The sequence below is a fragment of the Phoca vitulina genome, unplaced genomic scaffold, assembly GCF_004348235.1.
Source record: "Phoca vitulina isolate PV1807 unplaced genomic scaffold, GSC_HSeal_1.0 scaffold85, whole genome shotgun sequence".
In the NCBI taxonomy this organism is placed as follows: Eukaryota; Metazoa; Chordata; class Mammalia; order Carnivora; family Phocidae; genus Phoca; species Phoca vitulina.
Window position 1 is genome coordinate 4,226,828 of NW_022589788.1, and position 23,822 is coordinate 4,250,649.

At 48.4% G+C, this 23,822-nt stretch overlaps 1 protein-coding gene and 1 pseudogene across 3 annotated transcripts in view; one reads left to right on the plus strand and one right to left on the minus strand.

Moving 5' to 3' along the window:
* TBC1D14 (TBC1 domain family member 14) overlaps positions 1-23,822 on the minus strand; it is a 104,992-nt gene that overhangs the window by 33,561 nt on the left and 47,609 nt on the right. Inside the window, exon 1 of one of the 3 annotated variants that reach the window (XM_032395475.1) lies at positions 6,064-6,119. The exons of the other annotated variants lie outside the window; for them this stretch is intronic. Within the exon in view, the coding sequence (XP_032251366.1) occupies positions 6,064-6,066 (3 nt within the window). The 5' untranslated portion in view covers positions 6,067-6,119. Of the gene's footprint in view, positions 1-6,063; positions 6,120-23,822 lie in introns of those variants that run through there. 3 annotated transcript variants of the gene reach the window in all.
* On the plus strand, positions 1,669-3,159 carry LOC116626287 (annotated as a pseudogene).

Here is a 23,822-nt window from a genome sequence, read left to right on the forward strand (position 1 = left end):
CATATATGTGAAATCAGATGGTATTTGTCTTTCTCAGTCTGATTTATTTCACTTAGCATAACACACTCCAGGTCCATCCACGTTGTGCAAATGCAGTTTCATTTTCTTAAAAGCAGGAACATAAAAAAAAAATTCTTTAACATCTTTGTATGAAGCCATGACTGCAAGTTGTTACATAAATATTTGTGCCATGAGCAGCCTCACCAGCACTGGGTAACTAATGTGTCCCTTGGTCACACCTGGTGACCCACATTCCAAATGCCCAACCAGAAGAGTTCAGGAGAGTCAAGCAAGCTGGGACCAAAGAGTCTAGCTTCGGAAACAGCGTGTGCATGTGCGCGTGCGTGTGTGTACACGCTCTTAGCCCTCTGCCAAAAAGAAAAAAAGAACCAATACTTTCTTATTGCCTATAGATGAGGCTCTCGGGATCCTCCCACGTAAGGGAAGACAATCTAATTGGCAAGACAGGACAGACAAATGAATAGCTAACCCAAGATTTAAATAACCATTCCAGATAACAACAGAAGCAATATCATGAGTGGAAAGCAATTAATTGCAAAATGAATTAAGTTGACACTCACTGCCAAGGGGGTTGTTACTGGTAACATGATTTGGCCAGCAATTATTCTCTCAACCACAAGAGCCTATAGAAGCTTCTAAAAAGTAGAAAGGTATATTTATTTCCTCAAAACACACAGGCTGTGAGAAGGGGCACACCAAGAAGCAGGTGGGTGGGGCAGTTTCTTGCATCTGGGGCACAAGATTAGATGCCATCACGGTCTACCAGGAAATGGTCCCACAAAAATACCAAAATGACTTCTGCCTACCCCTAAATGGGAAAACAGACTCCCTTTTTCATCACGTCAACACCTGAGCACACACTGTTTCAGGCACTCAGCTGTGACCTAACACAGCACCAAGCCACTGGAAGCTTCACATCGAGCACCAGGATGTCAAAGTCTTGGATTTTATAGACAATCTACCAGAAGCTGTGTGTTGAGCAAGATTCTGAGGCATGTTGCATTTTAACAAGAATTAGTAATGAAGGCCCTGTAAGGTGCTACTCATCTGCTGACCATGGTCTAGTGAACCATATGCCAAGGCCAAAGATGACAAGCCCCAAGTTAAATGTCCCAGAATGTGGACACCCATTTCCATTTGCTTTTGTGTGCTTTACACATACTGTCTCATTCTATCTCCGTAACAATCTCCATGGCAAGTCTCACCCCATTTTACAGATAGGGTAACTGAGGCTCAGGGTGAAGTGTCTTACCCCCAAGTACACAGCCAGCAAGGGGCTGGGGTCGCCCACTCCGTGCCAGCCCAATCTCTTTGTGAATACACTCAAACACGTGTGCAGTTTTAGAGGGAAAAGGCCCAGTCCTACACAGGTTAGGTGTGGCCCCTGGAGCCAGATCGGTGTGGGATAAAACTCAGATCCACCAAGACCCAGCTGTGACCTCCAGCAAAACACTTACTTAGAATCCCTGAGCTTCATGTCCGCATGTGCGGAAACGGAAGGGAAGCCATACCAACCAGAGAGGACTATCTAAGGAACAGGGAGAGGCTTGGCGTACAGGAAGTTCTTGATAAAGCGTAGCCCTGGCTGCTGAATGCCATTACCCTTAGACCTGAAACAAGGGAGGGAGGGAAGGAGGGAGGGAGGGAGGGAGCGAGCGAGCAAGCAAGCAAGCAAGCTAGCTCTTGGGCCAAACAATCAAGGAGCCTGCAAAGTCTACAAACAGCACAAACACAAAAAGGAGTAAAGTTAACCAAATGCCTTGATTTGTAACCAAAAAATATCAGGTCTCTTCAGGTAGCACTCCGAAGCTCTGTTACAACAACAAGTACAAACAGCTCCATGAATGAGCAGAGAGCTTTGCGCGGACGTGACACACACACAGGTCACCTTCCCGCCAGCCCTCTGTGCGAGGAGCCACCACCTCTGTCCCCATGTCACAGAGGAAAGGTGCAGGCCCAGAGATGTCAGCGAATGGCCCAGCTGGGGAGCGGGGGGCTGGGATCAGAAGCCAAGCATCTGGCTCTGCAGCCACAGTTTCCAGCACTCTCCAGGATGCATGAGAGACGCTCACAGACATGATGTGGAAGTAATTCAATCACTCACATTCTGTCTAAAGAAAGCTTTCAACCATGACAGAAACCTGTAATATTGAATTAAGGGCAGATGTAGGGCAAATACTTTTGTTTTAATCACACAGAGCACTGCATGATTAAGACAAAACAAAACAAAACAAAACAAAAACAGAGGCGGCCTGTCCTGCCCATACTTGAAAGCGAAAGGAAAGCCTTTCCAAAACTCCCAACAGCATTGCAGGTGTAAATGGCACTGGAAACGGTCGCAGGTCTTGCTTCACACCTAGTTCTTCCAGAGGCTCACATGGAGGTGTCAACAGTTAGCTCATATTCCCAATACGACAAACCGACTTCAGAAACCAAAAAGGACTGACTGCCCTTTTCCGCCGCGCGACCGCGGCCACCATGGGCCGCACACCCGCTCCCGAGAAGGGCCCGATCCAGCCGGCCCTGCCTCACCGCCCAGCGTCCCCACCTGGCTGAGGATACGGAGGAACAGATGTACACACTGGCTGAGAAGGGCCTGACTCCCTCAGGAACCGGTGTGATCCCGAGAGGCTCATGTGGCCTTGCCCAAGTGCTTTCTGTGACAGGCAAATAAAACCTGGAGAATTCTGAAGTCCAAAGGACTTGCTCCTGATCTTCCTGAGGATCCCTATCATTTAATTAAGAAAGCTGTTGCGGGGTGCCTGGGTGCCTCAGTTGGTTGAGCATCTACCTTTGGCTCAGGTCGTGGTCCCAGGCCCCTGGGATGGAGTCCCGGCATTGGGCTCCCTGCTCAGCCAGGAGTCTGCTTCTCCTTCTCCCTCTGCCCCTCCCCCCTGCTTGTGTTCCCTATCTCTGTCAAATAAATAAATAAAATCTTTAAAAAAAAAAAAAAGAAAGCTGTTGCTGTTTGAAAGCAGCATGAGAGGAACAGAAAGGATAAGGATGCTAAACTCCGGCTCATTCTGACCCAGAGCCGTGTTTAATGGTTGGCTTGATATTCGTAAGACCAAGAGAGTCCTGTCCCTTCCCCTCAGTTGGAAATACGAGTCACCCACAGCCTCTGCCCTGGTTGCATAAATTTGTCTACGCACTCAAGCAATAAAATCATTGTTTAACCAGAAAAAAAAAAAAAGAAGGAAAAGAAGAATCCTTTGGGGGGATGGGCGGGAGGGCTGCAAATAAAGCATCCCTGGAGAAACAACTTTTGGCCATGACTTATCAGCGTTAGGGGTGGCACGTGATGGGGTAAGAGCCAGGTCTCTGGAAGCGAACAGTGAGTTGTAAGCCTGGTTCTGACCTGGGGCAAGTCCTCTTGCTCCTCACTCAGCCTGCTTCCTCATCTCTGAAAAGGCATCAACCGTGAAGGCTCCTGGGAGGAGGTGAAGTGAGGCCCGTTCCACAGCTGCCACTAAAGCGTGAGCCCCTTCTGTGGGCCAGGCCCAGCCTCAGGCCAATCTATCCTCACAAAGTTTCTCCTCTTCTTGGGACCCCTACGGGATCAAGTTTTGATGAGCCTGCAGGCTGCTCAGTACAAATCACCCTGCCAACACCCTGCCCAGCCATAGAGGGAATTGAGAACAGGGTTTTTCAAAGTTCCAGTGATAAATCCATTTAGGCGGTCATGTCAACATTTTCTTTAAAAATCAAACAATTTAAAAAAAATGCAGAGTCCACATAGTAAGGACAATTTCTTTCAGCTCTATCCTAGTTACCAGTTCTATCCTAGTTATATCTGCGTCCAGAGTTTCAAATTGTCTGGGGAGGGGGGGAGGGATGGGGGTCAACAAAGTTCACAAGCCACTCATTTGTAAGCATGGTAGGTCACAGCCCCTGCCCTGAGGAGTTTACCACGTATCCTGCTGGGAAGACCAGACGAACGCCAGCTAGAGCAGCAAACAAACCTGCCACAAGGAACCAGGGGCTGAGCTGTGGGTGTGGTCTGATGACCCAGCAAAGGGTCAGGAAAAAAGCCAGGAGGCAGGAGCAGGGCCCCAGGTTCATTCAGGGACCGTAAGCAAAACAGATTTAGCAGGCAGGAGGAAAAGGGAAAGGGACCTCATCTGTGAAGGGACCACACGGGGTCGGCACTTGAGGAGACCCAGACCTCAGCCTTGAAGGGCTCTGGGAGGGGCAGTAAGATGCCGGCAGAGCTGATGGGAGCAGATCAGGAAAAATGCCACAAGAGAGCAAGCCCCAGGACCGATGTCTACGGCTGCGGGAATCAAGGAAGGCATCTCATAAAGGGTGCCATACGAGTGCACAAAGGACAGGGAAGATCTGGGCTGGGTGCGGGAGAGGCATCCTGACAGGGCAAGCAGCAGCCAAGGGACACACTCGGGCAGGCTCATCCGTGGGTCAGGGCAAGGGCGTCATGTGGGCAATGATGCTGAGTCGAAGTCTCAACAGCAAGCTACCTAGAGCTGGTGGGACTAGTCCCAAGAGGGAGAAGCTGGGCTTGGTGCAGAGCTGGAAAGTAACCTGTGAGAGGCGTGACGAGCCCGTTAGATGCGCCCCACGCGGGATCCACATCCTGTGTGTGATTGGAGCAGTGCTGAGGGCGAGGATAAGGGTGACAGCCTCCTGAGGTAAGTGTTTAACTTGCCATTAAAAAGGAAAACCAAAAGGTGGCCTCGAGAGACATTTGTTTTAAAAGGACGAAGATCAAGCTTCTCAAATGATGAAGAGAAAGCATTCCTGGCAGGACGGCAGGAGGGGTCGTCAATGCTACCGACAGCGCCAGGAGCGCGTGGCCAGAAATGGAAGCCCCCTGGCTGCCTGGAAAACTCCGCCGTCAGCCAAGACCTGTGCTTCAGTCCTTGACTCAACTGTATACTGTGGCAAGGTTAGCCGTTCCCAGCAAGACAGCTGTGGTCCCCATACGATCCACATGAGCCACCGTCCACGGCAGGGCAGCAGCCACACCTGCACAGGCCGAGGGCCCGGGCAGCCTGCAGGGGAAGCGCCGGCGCGGCGGCAGGCCTGGGTCTCAACCTCAACCTCAAGGACCACCACCGGCAGCGTGACCTTGAGCGCATTCCTTCGCCCTTCCTGTGAAAACAGATTACCGTAAGAGCCGCCGCAGGTGCCCAGAAAATGGCTGGGAATTATTTCCGTTGTCGTGTTACTAAAAAATTACCCTCTCAGTATTTCCCACTAGGAGGGGTACTCAACAGGGCCGTGGGGAAAATGCCGCGACAGGGAAGCGCCTGGAAGGCCACAGCTGGTGTCACACTTTGCCATCGGTAACAAGCAGTTCTGGGGGAGAGGGGCGCTGGTCTGGACATTTTCGGAGGAGTGGCCTGTCCAGGTCTCACAAGTGCTCAGCCTTCCGGGAGACCCTCCTGGTGGCCACCGCGGCCTGAACTCACAGTAAAGAGGCCCCGAGGACCTCCCGGGCTGCTCCCCCGGCAGCGCTGTCCCAGAGAGCGTTCTCCACCTTACCGGAGACGGCATTTGGGAAGGCAACCGTCGGGAAGCTCTTCTGATTGTTGTGCTCCTTACAGAACACGCAGAACGCAGAAGTTAATGTGCGGTCTGCCGAATGCAACGTGAGAGGTGGACCGTGGGTTTTACCAAGCCCGGCCGCTGCTGCCATCCGCCCAAACGGTGCCGGCTGCCCCCTCCCGCCCCCCGCACAAAGGCTTCCCCCCCCCAGGACCACGGGCAAGGCCCCCCGGGCCCGGGAGAGGGGGGCCGGGCCTGGCCCGAGCCGGAGAACAGGCTGCAGTCCCCTGCGCGGTGACAACAATCAGGACGCGGCGGCGCCCCCTCGGCCTCTCACGGCCCCCACTAACACCGACCCTGGGAGAATATCTCGCAAAACCGCACACACAAAGCCTGCTGGGAGGCACGCGGGGAGCACGGCGGCCGCGTGCAAGGCTCGGCTCGCCGGAGCAGTCGTGTGCAACACACACACACGCACACGCACCCAGGTGCACCCACGCAGGCGCCCGGGCCGGTGGGCGGGCCGGCCGCACTCACCATGAACGCCGCGGGGCTCAGGGGCGCGCGGCCGGCGGCTCCATGCCCGGGCGGGCTCGGCGGGCGGCTCCGGGGACCTCGGGCGGCGGCTCGGACGCGGCTCGGCGGGCGCGGGCGCGGGCGGGGGCGGCAGGCCGCTCAGTGGCGCGCAGATGCCGCGCCGCCTATCCGATCGCGCGCTCCGTGTCGGCGCGTCAGGCCTGGCTCGCGGGCGAGGGGCGCGCGCTGGGGGCGGGGCGGGCCCAGGGCTCCCGGCTCCCTCCGCCCCCCCCGGGTGCACACCCGCCGGCCCGCGGCTCGCACCGAGGGACAGGGACCGTGCCACCGCAGCGCAGCAGCATCGCGCTGGGAGCCGCACGCTCCACAGAGGGAGCGGCGAAACCCCGCACGCGCAACGCTCTGCTCCCGAACGCTTTTTAAAGTAAGAATCCTGCGTCGTGCTCAGCGGGGAGCCTGCTTCTCCTCTGCCGCTCCCGCCACTCTGCCTACTCGATTCCGCTCTCTGTGTCGAATAAACAACATCTTTAAAAGTAAGGAAAATAAAAATAAAATAAACCTGTATTACCGGAAGGAGCTATGTAAAGCGTCCACACGACCGCGCTCCGGGTAGTGGGCTCCGAGCAACTTTCATTCTCTATGCGGTTGCTCATCTCTTTTCTGCAGGCGGATGCGTTCAGTCCGAACGTCAGGCCGCACTCCGAAACCCATCCCGATGGAAACCGGACTCACGACGGCGCCGGGGTCGGTGGAAGGGGCGTGAGGCTCCGCGCGGTGACACCGCCGACCCGTCCGCGCGCACTCCTCCGAGCCAACCGAGAGCGCGTTTCAGAAGAGAGCATCCCACTGTTTGTAAATCGATCTAGAGAAATCTTTAAAATCTGCGCAGGGGCAAAATTCTTTCTGGGCAGCCCGTGGGTCCAACGTCCAAGGGCTGAACAAACTCACTGAGACAACGCAAGACTCCCCTGGGGTGTAAATTCTAAGTGCCCGGACCAGGAGGACCGGGCCTTCCCCAGCTGGTTTTCTGGAGAACAGCACTCTCAACTCGCCAGCCGAAACTTCTTCACTCGGAAGAAGCCTATGACAGCCACCGACTATACTCGGAAAGACGGAGGAGGAGGAGGAACGGGGTGTACGTGCAGAACCTGGAATGGCCTTGGTCACTGGCAGGTGCAGCCATCTTGGAAGAGTCTGGCAGCCCCTACACAGTCCAGTACACCGACCACGCCCCTGGGAACCTGCCCGAGAGACATAAAACGCTCGTCCGCAAAGAGACTTGATGCAAATACTCATAAGGCCACCGCACATGAACGGAGGACACTGATGGACAGGAAGCCACCATGGACGCAGGCTACTATGCAGGCAAACCCCAAAACATGACCCGAAGTGGAAGACCCACCAAAGATAATCTGCAGGATTCCGTGTCTGTGAAGTTTCTTTAAAAGGCAAATCTCTAGAGAGAAAGCAAATTAGTGTTTGCCTGGAGCTTGAGGAGGGAGTGGAGACCCACTCCAACAGGCCTGAAGGAACTTTCTAGAGAAAAGCATCCTAACACTGGAGTGCGCGGACAGTTGCACAACTGCATAAATTTCCTAAAAATCACTGAACATGGACAACGAGGAATTTTATGGTAATTATACTTAAATAAAGCTGTTTCAAAAAGTAATAAAAGGATAAAGGGGGAGAGGTTGATTCTGGATGGAAGGATTAGGGAAAGCCTTAAGAGAAATTACTCAAAATTTGGAAGACAAAAGCATTGGGGGGTGGAGTGTCCTTTCAATTCATACCTGGGCACTTTTAACACATCCACCAGAAGTTTATTCAGTCCTCCAGGAGGATGTGTCCCTGCTATTTATTACTTTATTAGAGCCCGGAAAATGTGATAGACACACTAACTTGTACATTGATGTCCAATAGAAAAAACTCCAGAGGTTTTATTTTCTTCTCCCCACCAGTCTGTTGGTTTAAATCTAACCTAACAATCTTATTCTAATTCTTTTCTTGTTTTTATGCCAATAAATACCTAGTTTCTCGAATGCCCTTACAATCAATTTTACCATCTCACTCAACTTCTCAATGTGTTAAATGCATCTTTGACCCATGGTTGAAGGAAGGAAGGAAAGAAAAGGGGAGAGAGAGAGAAAGAAAAAGAGAAAAAGAAAGAGAAAGGGAGAGAGAGAGAGGGAGGGAGGGAGGGAGGGAAAAAGGAAAAGGTGAATGTCACAAAAAAATGGCAGAATGACTGTTTTATACTAAGAGAATAAAGGAACAAAAAACTAAGGGCAATACACAAGCCTGACTGCATTCTGGTTCATGAAGAACAGTTTGGTGCAACTGGGGAAAAGCAGAATGTGGTCTGGTCGGGAACACGGTCACGGTCAAATGGAATTACTGATCCTTCTCCTAGGTGTGGTAACAGCCTCATGCTGATATACGACAATGTCACCCTGAAGACCTGTATGCTGACGTATTTAGGGGTAAGATGTCACAATACCTGCAACTTACTTTCAAATGATTCCATTTAAAAAAAACAGAGGCACGATAAAATGAATAGCCTCATGTCAACGACTGTTCAATCTCAGCGGAGTATATACGGTGCTTACTGAATTACTCCTGGAACCCTTCTGTAGGTTTAGAGTTTTTCTTCACACCAAAAGACACTATGCAATGGCTGGTGACCATCCTTCAGATCATGTCCTAAATAGTCACTGGCACAGAAGCTGCCCCTGCCCTGCCCGCCGGAGCCAGAACAAGGCCCCATCATTCTCTCCCAGCATCAGCTTCCGTTTGCTCACAGCACTAATCACACTTGTAATTACATGTTTATTTAAGATGTATTTCCCTCTGGGCGCCCGGGTGGCTCAGTCAGTTAAGCGTCTGCCTTTGGCTCAGGTCATGATCCCAGGGTCCTGGGATCGAGTCCTGCATCAGGGTCCCAGCTCAGCGGGAAGTCTGCTTCTCCCTCTGCCTCTCCCCCTGCTTGTGCTCTCTCTCTCTCAAATAAATAAATAAAATCTTTTTTAAAAAGATGTATTTCCTTCAGGGGACCAGAAAACCTATGAGAGCGGGGACTCTGGTGGTCTCTTCACCACTGAAGGCCAACAACATACATGGTACAGAGGACACACGGAGCATCTGTGCTATCAGTCACTTCTCCCTTCTTTCCTTCCTCCAGCCATCCACGCACTTCTGGTGCTTGGCCCGAGGAACAAAGATGAACACAGTCCCTGCCCTCTGCATCACTCACAGACCAGCAAGCAGACAACAACTATACCACAGGGGTGCTCGAGAAACCTCCCAGATTTCCAGAGCCCCAGGAGGCAGTGGACCGGCCTGCAGGCTTACTGCTGGCTTTCTGGAAGCAGTTCCTGGAGCCAGAGAGGACTAACACCATAAAGCTCCTTTCTCACAGACGAGGGGGTTTTCTGCTCTCCACGCCTCCTAGACACCTAGGGCCGCATACGCTTTAGAAATCAGCCAACCTCAGCCCACAGTCTCACCAAATTTAAATACGAGAGAGATACGTGTTAAGCATGTGTTAAATATGCATTAAGATATGCTTACCAAAACATACTGCTTATCTCTTCTGGCAGACTGGAGCCTGCAAGTTACTTTAACAGGTTTCTATTGCATTATTTTAGAATTGAGGACCACTTACAAAGTTTTAACTATATATTATACCATGTGATAACAGGTTGCCTTTTACTAAATTTTGAAACTTAAAGCAAAAATCAGAAGTTAACAGAGCCTTTTTTCCATCTCAGTGTGGCTTTAGATCCACCTTCATCCGCCTAAAGAACTCTTCCTCCTGAAGTGTTCTGAGCTAACCAGAGCTCATTCCCAGGCTTCCTGTATCTCTACCAGCACAGGGGATTTGCTTATTTGATTAATCTATGACATCGTTGTCTTTACCCTCTGAGGTCAAGGAGGTAAGACCGACCCACTTGTTCAATGCAGCATCCTAGCAGAGATGCTGACAAACCCAACCTTGCCAAAGACCGCTGCGAGCAGGGATCAAAAGGTTACCAAAGGAACAACTTCCCAGTCCTGGGGACTGGTTAAGTAAAATCACATTACACAGAAGGCCACTTACTTAGTAAAAATGAGATCCTGAAAGAATATTTAAGGATATGGGAAAATGCCTATGTTGTCATAAAAACATGAAGAAAAATGCCTACAAAGTGGTATGTATTGGATTTTGACACTCATTCATCCACTTAACAAATATGTATTAACTACCCACTAAATCTTGGCACGGTTCCAGGCCCTGGAGATAAAGCAATGGTTGAGCAAACAAGTTCTAGACCTTGCTCTCCTGAGTTCGTAGTCTAGCAGGGGTGGAGAGGCAGGCAGTAAAGAAACAACTGAGCAAGAACTTAAGATGGGAAATAGCAGAGTCCTGTGACCATGATGACCGATGGGGGTGTGCTGGGTGGTTATTCAGACAAGGAGGGCAGGGAAGACCTCTCAGAACATCATCTCGGAGGGAGCCCTGAGCTGAGACCCAGTGAGCCTCATTCAGTCCTAACAATCCCATAAGGTAGGGACTGTGCTAGGCTGAGCGATGGCCCCCACATAAAACCGTGTCGGAATCCCCAGCACCTGTGAATGTTACCTTCTATGGCAGAAGGGGCTCTGCAGGTGTGATTAAGGTTATGGACCTTCAGATGGGGAGATTATCCTGGATTATCTGTGTGGGCCCAAAATAACCACAGGTATCCTTAAGAGGGGGACGCAAATGAGGATGTGACTATAGAAGGAAAGGCCATGTGTCCACAGACACAGAGGCTGGAGTGAGGCGGCCACATGCCAAGGAATGCCAGGAGCCTCCAGAAGCTGGAAGGGAAAGAAGAGACTCCCCCCTTTCTAGAGCCTCTAGAAAGCCCAGCCTGGCCAACGCCTTGATTTTGGCCTGGAAGACACATTTCAGACTTCTGACCTCCGAAGCTGTAGGAGAATAAATGTGTGTTTTCAGCCCCCAAGTTTGTGGCACTGTGACAGCGGCCCCTCCCCTACCTCTTTGTCCCCAAACACAGCACCTGCAGCTCTGAGGGGCCTCTTCGGAGAAGCAGCAGATGGGAGGTGGCAGGGCATGATCTGAACCCAGGCCGTCTGACTCCAGGGCCTCTTAACTGCCAACTTCTCTGGTGGGCTGCCTCTGAACCAAGATTTCAGTTTCCTTCACCAGTGCTCCCTTCACGGGCCCGAGGCCACATTAACGATCAGACCCAGGCATGAGACCAAGGAATAAATGTAGCACTCGCCTATTACTTCGGGGAACACCACGGGAGTTTCTAGTGCCAATACGAAGGCCCCATCCAAAGTGCTTCCACGCCAACGAGATGTCTTTTAAAAGTAACACTCTGAGTTCAAGTTAGACAAGTCACTTACAGGGAGGTGTGGAAATTGCCTCAGTCTCCACCAATCTGAGGTTTCTCAGAGTCCTACGCAGTCATCTATGAAGAAGCATAGAATATGCCACCCCAAACATGCCACTTTGGCACACTGATTGTTCTGAATTCAAGTTTCTCGAGAAACAGTGAGTGCAAGGACACTCTGACCTTCCTCTGTCCCCCTGAAAGCAGGAATAAGTCTCCCGTGTGGGAGGTACCCTCCCTGCACCAGGAGGGACAGAGGCGTCCTTGCCACCAGAGACAGGGAATTCAGGGCCAAGAAGGCTGCGTAAACAAACCTTTTTACGTCTTCACTAATCTACTACCCCAAGTCCAAACCCCCTCATCTTGTCAATTGTTTACAATTTCACTGTCTCTTTGTCTAAAAGGTGTTAAAAGCCGCCTGCTTTGGTCACTTCTTTGAGTTTCCCATACATACAAAATTAGTTTTTCTCCTGTTAATCTGTTATGTCTGTTTCATTATTAGACGGACCAAAGAACCTAGAAGGGGAGAAGGGAAAATTTTCCACCCCTACACCTGCTGATTAGGCCTCCTCAGGCAGCCTACTGTGCACTGGGCCCTGCACTCCCCACTGGACCCGTAGGGCAAGCCAGCCAGACCTGGGCCCCTCGGCCACTGGAAGTGTCTCTCCCGCTGCTCCAACTGTGTTTGAGAGATTACAAAATACTTGAAAATCTCAGTCTTCCACTGGGAACTAGATCAATGGAAGAGCAGTATTCTTCGGCTGTCACTGTTTTCATGACAACACACTGAACTGCCCAGAGAAGGGCAAAAGTATTCGAAAGCTCCCAGGGGCCATCTGTCCGGGTCTTCCTAGGAAGCTGCCTCCGTTCAGCTGCTACCATGAAATGCATCTTTCTGGTTCCAGTGACAGGATGGGCCACCAGAACGCAGACGCCATCGCCAGAGCCCAAGGTCAGTGGGAAACTGGCTTCAGAACACGGGTGGTGCTCTCCAGCTCAGCACAGCCTACGGCATCTTTAAGTTGCTTCTTTGTCAATCTCCTGAGTACCTGCCGTGTGCACACCGACGAGAATGTGCACAACTCACACAGCCTATGATTCTGTAGTAACTGTATTTACGTGGATGAAAAATGTACGTACGTACTCTGGGAGGGTGGGCACTAATCTGTCAGAGACTCCCACCAGGAGGGGCTGGGAAGTCTTGGGGTACAGAGGGCATTCCTGTTTTACCCTACCTACATTGATCATTTGGGTCTTTTTTCATTAATTATTTTCGTCATTTGAAAAAAAAACACAAAACATTTTTTAAGCCACTTCAGATGGAATTCAAGGCTGATTTTGCCAACTGCAATTTCCAAACCACATCGAACATTCCTGCAGCAAAGCTGGTTGTTGTTTTTTTTTTAATCACCCACAAGAGTGAAGGTGTAGCCATGAGGTTAGACCAGAACAGGAGGAGCCACTGACCTTTACTGAGCTCCCAGTGGATGCCAGCCGCTGCCCCGGGACTGCCTTCATCCTACTTGACCCTCCCAAGCACGGGCTAGGTGCACATGATCTTTGCAGAGTGGGAAACCGAAGTTCAGGCAGGCAGTCGCTGGCCCAGGGCCACACAACTGACTGTGGACAACAGAACCAAGACCATACTCGGGGACCCGTGATCCCAGTCAGAGTCCTCTCGTGGTCCCCCTGCCTTCCCAAACCGCAGACCTCTGACCCCTGCCCTGTCAGAGGCCCCCAGGGAAGATGTGCAGGAGAACTAACACGTGGGCTCCTGTTCCAGAATCCCTCTCTCCTCCTGGGAACCACGTGGGCAGACAGATGGGGAATTTATCACTTCCACATTAGGAAAAATAAGCAAACCATAAGAGGCACTATGTGCTGGAATTTCAGTTTATATCACTGAAAGGCACTTGAAGTACAAGAGCTACACTTCTCAGAATAAATTAACCATTACCACAACAGTGGGAGACAACCTATCCCAAGAATAAACACAGAGGTCAAATGCAATGACCTTGCCATTTCCCCTACAGAAACTTCCCACCGCGTCCTTTCCCTTCTCATCCAGAAAGGCATCATGTACAGGTTTGATAAGTATTTAACCTGCTTCTTCTCCAAAAACCCAAATTAAGGGGGACTGCACACGTTTTGCAATCATCTCCTGAGACTCACCTTCCACCAGAAGGTTCCTGTTGCATACAAACATGCTGCCTAGCACCCTGACAAGCCCGAACTTCCAGAACAGGTTCAGCTTCCGACAAGGGATCGCCACAGCTGTCTAACGTATCCCTCTTTCCTCTGGCCACTGGGAAGCTCAATGCCAAATCTGTAGTGTGCCTCTGGAGTTACATGAGACCTCGTGGGTTGTATTTTGGGACATCCATTCACCCTTGGCTTCATCTGGCTATCCTGTGCCCAAAATTCCTCAAATTTTTCCTCTATCATTCTGCACACATTTTTAATATTGTTTTAACTGTTTTTTTTTTTTTAAGATTTTTAAATTTTTAAATAATCTCTACACCCAATGTAGGGCTCGAACATACAACCTGAAGATCAAGAGTTGCATGCTCTACCAGGGAGCCAGTCAGGTGCCCCCTACACACATTTTTAAAGAGTATTTTTTGGACTGGGACGCCTGGATGGCTCAGTTGGTGAAGCGTCTGCCTTCAGCTTGGGTCATGATCCCGGGATCCTGGGATCGAGTCCCACATCAGGCTCCTTGCTCGGCGGGGAGCCTACTTCTCCCTCTGCTTCTGCCCCTCTCCCTCTCATAGATAGATGATAGATAGATAGATAGATAGATAGATAGATAGATAGACAGACAGACAGATAGATAGATAGACAGAATCTTAAAAAAATATCTTTTTTAGAGTAGACATGCACATATAGAACAAAATCCAAAAGGTATGAAAGGGTATACAGAGAAAGTAGGTTGCCCTCCTCCCTATCTCCCACATCCCCAGTTCATTACCCTCTCCAAAGTAATTCTATCATGATCAGTCGTATAAGTATCCTTCCATAGAGAGTCTCTGCATCTACAAAGATATGCATGTACCTTTATAAATACAGAGGACACTCACAGAATGGTTATTCGCTTTGCTTTTCAAGAGCTGCACTTTATTTCACTTAGGGATTTAACCAAATCCCCATTGCCAGGCATTTAGCTTGCTTCCAACCTTTGGTGCTGCAATCCATACCCTTAGCAACCAACATTTTGCTTACATACTGATTCATCTCTAGGATGAATCCCTAGAAATGGAAACGCCCTGATGGACTCATTCATTCTTCATTATTTTTTTTTTACATTAAAATAGCTTTTCTTTTTTTTTAAAGATTTTATTTATTTATTTGACAGAGAGAGACACAGCGAGAGAGGGAACACAAGCAGGGGGAGTGGGAGAGGGAGAAGCAGGCTTCCTGCGGAGCAGGGAGCCCGATGCGGGGCTCGATCCCAGGACCCTGGGATCATGACCTGAGCCGAAGGCAGACGCTTAACGACGGAGCCACCCAGGTGCCCCTAAAACAGCTTTTTTGATGTACATAGTTCTACGACTTTTAACAGCCACCACCAACCACCACAGAACATAAAGTTCTACAACTGTCCTCCAGCCACCACCACCACAACCAAGATGCAGAGCCGTCCTACCATCCCCAAAACCTCCTCCCTGCTCCTCACACCCTAGGCCCTCCCTGGCACTACGGCTCTGTATTTTCAAGCGTGTCACATACATGGAATCGTACAGCCTGTCAACTTTTTGAGATTAGATTCCTACACTCAGATAATACCCCTGAGACTCACCCAAGATTGTCAATATGGGGGATTACACTGAGTGATTTTCAAATGCCAAACCAACCTTGCGTTCCTGGCAGAAATGCCACTTAGTTGTGGTGTATTGCCCATTTTTTTTTTTTAAAGTATTAATGGATTCAACTTGCCAATATTCTATTGGGGATTATGTGTGTCTTCGTAAGGGACAGAGGTCTGAAATTGGCTTTTTTTGTACTGCACTTGTCTTGTTTTGGTATCAGGGTAATACAGGCCTCATAAAATGCATCAGGAGGTAGTCTCTCCTCTAAAATTGATGTTATTTTTCTTTAAATACTGGTAGAACTCACCAATGACACTCCCTGGGCTTGGAGATTTCCATTTCTTTAATAATTAGAGGATGATTCAGGTCATCTATTCATCTTGGATGAGTTTTGGTGATTTGTGATTTTCAAAGAAATGGACCATTTCATCTAAATTATCAAACTTAAGAATGTGGAGTTATCCATGACATTCTCATCATTGTTTTAATTTCTGTAGGGTCTGTGGTGGTATCCCCCTTTTTCACTCATCTTATTGATGATTTGATTCACCTCTCTTTTTGTCAGTTCTGATCAATTTTCTTCATCATTTCAAAGAACTAGCTTTTGGTTTCATTATTATTTTTTCATTTTCAGTTTCATTGATTTCTGTTCTTATGTTTATTATTTCCCCCCCCTTGGCTTGCTTTGGGTTTATTTGCTTCTTTCATGGCTTTTAAAGTAGAAAATCAGATTACTGACTGGAGACCTTTGTTCTTTTCTAATATAAGCATTTTAATGCTATAAATTTCCTTCTAAGCATTATATCCCACAAATTTTGGTATGTTCTATTTTCGTTCAGTCCAGAATATTTTCTAACTTTGTGACCTCCTCATTGTCCCATGATTTATTTAGAAGTGTGTTACGTATTTAATTTCCAAGTTTTGGGGAAGCTTCTTGCTATCTTTGTGTCACGGCTTTATGATCTAATTCCACTGTGGTTAGAGAACCTATTTTGTGTCATTTTAATCCTTCCAGCTTTATGGTTTCTTTTATAACACAGGTTATGGTCTATCTTGGTGAATGTTGCATGCACGCTTGTCAAGAATGTGTGCTGTGCGCTCGCGGGAGGCCGAAGTATTCTCCAAAGGTCAGTCCTGCTGGCCGATGGGTGATGGTCAGTCCTTCTGTGTCCTGGCTGATTCTGTCAGTGGTCCATGGATCACTGTTTAGAGAGTCAACACTCTCTAAATAACTGTAATAACTGTGGACTTGTACACTTGTTTCAGCTCTGCCCTGCTCCATGCATTCCGTAGCTCTTGTGGGTGCACACACATTCAGTCCTTCTGTCTTCACTAGGTAACGTCCCGCCTTGTCCCTGGGAACTTCCCTTGCTCTGAAATCTACTTTTTCTTATGCTACTCTATCTACTCCATCTTCATTCTGACTAGTGCTTTCGTGGTGTATCTTTTCCCATCCTTTCATTTTAACCTACGTATTTTACATGTGAAGTGAGTTTCTTTTAGACAACACACATTTGGGTCTTTTTAATTTTTTCACCCATTCTGACAATCTGTCAGGATTAGGCATTCAGACACACAACTGGTGTGTTCAGACCATTTATATTACCATAATTACTGATATGTTTCAGTTTATCATCTTGTCTGTTTTACATTTTTCCTTCCTCTATTTGCTCTTTCCTGCCTTGATTTGTTTTTTGAACTTTTTAGAATTTCATTTTAATTTGCTGTGTTTTTTACTCTTTGTATAATTTGGTGGTCGATCTAGGGATTATAATGCATATTTAATTTTTTTACACTCTTACCACCATATATATCCCTCTATGTGACACCTACAGACATTGAAAACCAGACGACGGTCTCATCCTTGCTGTCAGTAGAACATGTTTTAAAGAGCTCGCTAAGACAACAGGGGTCCACCGTACCTACCTAGACCCTCACCGTTCTCCTGTTCTTCCTTCCAAATGTTCCAAGTCTCCTTCAGGTGTAATGACCTTTCCGTCTGAAAAACTTCCTTTAGCAACTCACTGAGTTAGATCTGCTGGTAACAAATTCTCCCACTGTTCCTTCATCTGAGCGCGTGTATTTCACCTTCACCCCTGCAGGGTATCATGCCCGACAGAATTTGGGACTGAGGGCTCTTTTCTTCCAATACATTAAAAATGGGTTTCCGATGCGAAAAATCATTCAAATTGTCATTCCCCAATAGGTAACGCATTTTCTCTGGCTGCTTGTCAGATACTTTTTCTTTATTTTCAGCAGTTTGATTATGATGTGTCTGGGCATGGGCCTCTGTGGCTTCCTCCTGTCTGGAGTTCACTAAGCCCCCCTCTCCCTAAATCTGTAAGTTTAGATCTTTTGTCGGATTTAGGACGTATTCAGACATTATTTGTCCAATATTTTTTTCTGCACCCCATCTTTCTCCTCTCCTTCTGAAACCCCAAGAGCACAAACGTTTGACCTGTTAGTACTGCCCCACGTGTCCCTAAGGCTCTGTTCATTTTTCCTCCAATCTTTTTGCTCTGTATTGTTCAGATGGAATGGTTTCTATGGACCTGTCTCAAAATTTACGCACTCTTTCTGCTATCATCTTCATTCTGCTACTGAGGCTATCCAGTTAGCTTTTTATTGTTACTGTTATTTTTCATTAAAAAGTTCTGTGTAGGGGCTCCTGGGTGGTTCAGTCGGTTAAGCATCCGACTCTTGATTTTGGTTCAGGTCATGATCTCAGGGTCGTGAGATCGAGCCCTGCATCGGGCTCCGCGCTGGGCGTGGAGCCTGCTTGAGATTCTCTGTCTCTCCCTCTGTCTCCCCTCACTCACCCAGCTCTCTCTCTCTCAAAAAAAAAAAAAAAAAAAAAAGTTCCACATAGTTCCTCCTTATATTTTCTAATTCTTTACTGATACTTTCTACCTTCATATTTCAAGAACGTTCCCCTTTATTTATTGGAGCATTTTTATAATGGCTGCTTTAGAGTCTTTGCTGGATAATTCACCAGTATCTGTGTTATCTTGGTACTGGTGTCTATTAATTATCTTTTCCCACGGAAGTTGAGATTTTCCTAGTATGTCTGAATGGCATCCTAAACATCTTGACTGTTGTGTTACAAGACTCGGGGGTCTTGTCTAAACCCTTTGGAGAATGTTGACATTTTTATTTTAATAGACAATTGATTTGGTTGGATTCCAGCCCCATGTTCCAAATAGCCTTCTGTGGGTTATGGCTCCAAAGTCAGTTGACTTTGCAAAGCCTTCACAGCACCTGTTGACTATAACCCCCATGTGCACCGCCCAGTGGCCAGCGTGGGTCCTGGTCTACTCCCAAAGTCCAGTTTTCAAGTCTACTGTTGCTAGTTAGGGTCAGATCCATGTATCCACAACTTGAGAGTCAGCCTCGGAGTTCATAACAACCTTAAAGGTCACTTTCCTGAGCTCTTCCTCTCCACAATGTCTCCAGAACTTGCAGATTTCCTGGGTCACCACTTTTCTGGTTCTCTAGCCAGACACACACCTCCCACAACCTTGGGCCAAGTGGTAAGAGGAGAGAGAATAGGGCATCAGGGGTCTGCCCCACCTTCTTGGGAATAAACCTCCTCTAATCAGTTCCCCTTCCTTAGAGTTTCAGGCTCCTGCTGGCCCGTTTCTGCTGCCAGAAGACTGCATGGGCGCTAGGGAATGAGAAAACAGAGAAAAGAAAAAAACAAAAAGTAGGATTTCTGCATTCTCTCTGAGTGTGAGAGTACCACTCCTCAGCACGAACTAGAAAGGCTTTCCTAGTGCTCTCCAACACCCATCTAACCCATCTCTAATACCTAGTGCTCATTAACACCCATCTCTGGGTTTTAGGATACCTTGAGTTTGGCCTGGGGAATATCAGAGGGGAAAAATGGTAAAGTCAATCAACTCAGAGGTATTCTGAATTGTGGTCTTTTTCCCCCCAGTCCACCTGCCAGTTTGATAGCTGTATTCATCAGGAGACAGGTTAGAGTATGCTTACTCCTTACCCAGAACTGGGAACTGCTCTGTTCTGTAAACTGGTTCAAACCCATTTTGAAGATGAAGGAAGTTTTCTCATTGTTGTTTTAGAATTACCTGCAGGCCCATCACCAGCCACCTGCACTGACCATCCAGGCTTGTCTTTTCTGCAGTTTTTGATGATTTATGCTTTTCTGATTACCCAGACTTCACAGAACCCAGAGGTGAGAAGAATGAATACCACTTCAGGCTGTTCTGGATTTGCCTTCTTCTGGGATTCTCTCTTTCATATCTAAGAGCTGACTGGAAATTCCAGAAGGCCGTCCAACACGTTCCAGGTTATACAAACACATGTATGCTTCTTGGCTCACAGGACATGTTTGATCCAGGACAAGGAAGCCCGCAAGCCCGTACTCCCTACGGTGGTCCCTGCCTGTCAGCAGCTGCGCTGGGGTGCCAACAGCACACTGCCTGAATCCCTCAAGTCCATGTTCCCAGTGTTACGTCTAAAAGATTCACAAACTCTGCTCTGAAGCATCCCCCAAATGTGTGTAGCCCTGAGCTCCTCCCACATCTCCTCAAATTACATAGACTCACCTTTACTTTTTAAGTGGTCTTTTCTTCAAAAAAATAAAAATAAAAAGACAGGGCGCCTGGGTGGCTCAGTTGGTTAAGCAACTGCCTTCGGCTCAGGTCATGATCCTGGAGTCCCAGGATCGAGTCCCGCATCGGGCTCCCTGCTCAGCAGGGAGTCTGCTTCTCCCTCTGACCCTCCCCGCTCTCATGCTCTCTATCTCATTCTCTCTCTCAAATAAATAAATAAAATCTTTTAAAAAAATAAATAAATAAATAAAAAATAAAAAAAAAAATAAAAAGACAGTGCATGAGAAAATTACTGAAACGAACAATACCAAAATGCAAACAGTAGTTATTTCAGGGCAATAAGACACCAAGTGTTCTTTTTCTTAATTTGCTAACGTCTTCTACGTCTTCTACCAATTAATATAACCAGGATAATTAAGTATTGCTAATTTATCTTTACAAATCCACCCCCCCATTTCCAATAGTTCGAGCAACTGAGGGACAGTAAACCACAACTACCTCACGCCAGGCGATGGCAGTGAGATCTTTTAATAAGACTTCATCCTCGGGCGCCTGGGTGGCTCAGTTGGTTAAGCGACTGCCTTCGGCTCAGGTCGTGATCCTGGAGTCCCGGGATCGAGTCCCGCATCGGGCTCCCTGCTCGGCAGGGAGTCTGCTTCTCCCTCTGACCCTCCCCCCTCTCATGCTCTCTCTCTGTCTCATTCTCTCTCAAATGAATAAATAAAATCTTTAAAAAAAAAAAAAAAAAGACTTCATCCTCACAACGTCACCGGAGCATCGAAATTCCCCAGCAAATCACTGCTTCCCAAAGCTGGCTGCACATCAAAGTCATGGACAGAACGCAAACATAAACAAAACGCCAATCAGCCTGGAAGGAGGATGTGAGAAGAGAGAAGTCAAGAACAACTCTCAAGTTTTAGACCTGAAGAAGAAGGCTAAGTCCATCGCCTTCCAAAATGGGGAAACATGCAAAAGGAAGAGGCCCAACGGTACGGAAAAAAACAAAGTAAGAGTCAGACAGGAAGTGGCTGGAGGACACCCAGTGGAGCACCCGGCCGAAGTCTACAGTTCAGGGATGAGGTCCTGGCTGGGAACAAATGTGGGGGCGGCCAGTGGAGCCTCGAGTCCAGCCGAGGTCTCCTAGGGGGTGACCACAGACAGAGAAGCACCTGAGAGGCACTCTAAAATCTAGAGGGCACCCCGCAGAGGAGAGTGTGGTGACCTGGAAGTCAAGGTCAGAAAGGCTCGCAAGGAGCAGAGGAGAGGCTGATAAGACGTGGGCCGAGGAATGCCCCTTGGACTTGGGAACCGGCGGTCACTTGAAAAAACCAGTGGTGCAGAAACTCTAGGATGGCCACACGCCACCTGCCTTCACAAGGCTTATCACAGCTGCAATTACCTGTAGAGTTAGGGTGCTTTAATCTCTGCCCCCGATCTACGGTAAGGTCCAACGAAGGCAGGGGCCACATAAGTCTTGCCCTTCACTGTAATCCCAGGACAGACCCCCACAGTGGCTCAAATCTGTGGAACACAGGACTGTGGAATCCAAGAAGGAAGGTTCCTCTTTCTTCACAAGGCAAAGGGTGCGCTGCCCCAATGGGCCAATGTGGCCAGAGCCCTGGCCCGTACAAACCCGATGACAGGAGACCCGAAGACAGCTGTCTTCAAATGCGTTCTCCCTGTCTTTATTCTCGGGGACCTCTCCAATTCACCAGCAGCTGCCACAATGTGTATCTAGTGTACTTTGGACCATTTATTTAACCTGTTGTAGGCAAAGATGGCTATTTGCCTCTCAATATCCAGCATCCCCTTTTCCAATAGCAGTGTTTCTGCAATGTGAATGCGCATGACCAGTACCTAGAGCATTTGCTAGAACACAACTTGTGGTGCCCCCAGCCCCACAGCTCCTTCAGTGGGTCTAAGGTGAGGCCTGAGAACCTGTGTTTCTAACAAACACCCAGATGGTCATGATATTAGTCCGGGGACCATACTCTGAGAACCACCGCTTTAGTGTCATTCTCATAGCTATCCTTATCCATTTTTGTTTCCCCTATTTAGAACCTCTCTCTGAAATAATGTAAGCTGAGAGAACATTACTTTCCAAAACTTTTATGAAATCTGAAAAGGTAACTGAAAGTAACATTGCAGCATTTCCTAAAAATGGCAGCCATGTACACACAAGGCTCAGGTGAAGAGAATCTGGCCCCGTTACAAGGATGCTGGATGTGTCCCAGGATGTCCTGGGCAAACCAGAGGTAGCACCCGCCACTTGCTGGACCGATTTCTTAATGAAAAGTCCTGACTGCCTCTCCTTGCCTACTAACTCTGGGCCACAGGCTGTGCTAAACACGGGACAAAAATATTTCACATACGTGATCTCTTAATGTATAACAATCCAGTGAGTAGGACTCGTAATGCCCTAGTTGCCAAGGAGTAACTGGCCCAAGGTTATACAGATAAGGAGAGGTGAAGTGGGAAATCGAATGCAAGTCTTCCAGTCCAAAGACCTTGGCTGGTGCGTGCACCTGTCCCCTCGGCTCAGCCACAGGCTCCCTGAAGCGTGCCGACCCAACCACAGGCCTGGCCTCAGCGTGGTGCAGTGTTTGTTGAACATGCAAGTGAAGGGCTCTGTGGAGGCCTCAGGCTCATTCTCTCACACTGCGTTCTGTTTCTTGTGTGTCACAGTAACAACAGCAAACGCTTTCTGGCACTTACGACATTCAGCGCTGTTCTGAGCACGATGTACATTCGCACATTTAATCCTCACCCCTCCAAGGCTAGTACTATGGTTCTCCAAATTCTAGAGAGGAGGGAAAGGAGGCTCAGAAAGGTTATGTGACTTGCCCACACAGCTCAGCTGTGGCAGAGCTGGGATACCAACTCTGGCAGTCTGACTCCAAAGTCCATGCTCTTCAATCACTGTGTGATAAAACATTTCAAAGAGAATGGGAAAAGGAAATAGAGTTTCCTAAACCCTTCCTTATGCTTCGGCTCTAACTGGAGTTGTCGGCACCATTTGAGATCACAGGCCCCGACAGTCAGCCCCAGCTCTGCGCTCTCTAAAGGCTGTGAGCTGACATTGGACAGCCAGCTCCAGCCTGATGCCCAGAAGCATCCCCACAGTGGCAGGTCCCTGGCCCTGGATCCCGCATGGGCCTTGCCAGCCCCAGGGAGGGAGGCATGGGATAGAGGGCCAGAGACACAAAGCATGAGCGAACAGGACACGGGCAGGATCGTGTAACTCATGCAGGTACAATTACATCTTTATTATTGATGGCTGAAGCCAGATGGTCCTCGTCTTTGCAGTATTGTGTTAATACATAATTAGCGGACCTAGTCATTTTGGTTCACAAAAATTCTTTAGGTTCAAGAACATAATCCATGTTCACCTTAAAAAAAAGGGAACGAAAAAGATAAGAAATTCAAACACGCTGAGTCATGGGAAAATTTAAGTATAATGGTTACTTTTTTCAAAGCGTGGATTTCTTTTAAAAATTCAGCTTGGCTATTTAGTTTCTAAGAATTTATAGTTGAGCTTTGCATACAAACACATCACCTTTTAATTGTATGCTATTGAACTAAGCCTACACAATAAGTGATTCGAATTCAAAATATAACAATCTATAAAAACGAATTCTAACTTGGTGAGAGTCCTGGGCCCAGACAACTGCTACAGGGAATGTTGGGACAACATTCAGAACACCTTCAGTTTGCCGAGGCAGAAACACCTGAAATTCGTGCAGATCCCTCATGCTGTTCAAGCCAGGGCCCCAGCATGCGCTCACCGCCTCCCCGCACACGCTGCACCCCTCTACCCAACGTGTCTGGTACTCAAAGGGGCTGTCCCCTGCAACCCACAACAACCACAGCGCCAGGCCAGACCCCACTTTACTCCTCTGGACTAGTCCAAGAGCCACATTCCTGCCAGAGGCACTTATCACTCCAGAGGTAAGTAAAACCCTCGAGGGGCTCCCCCGAGCCCTCAGGTCAGAGACAGG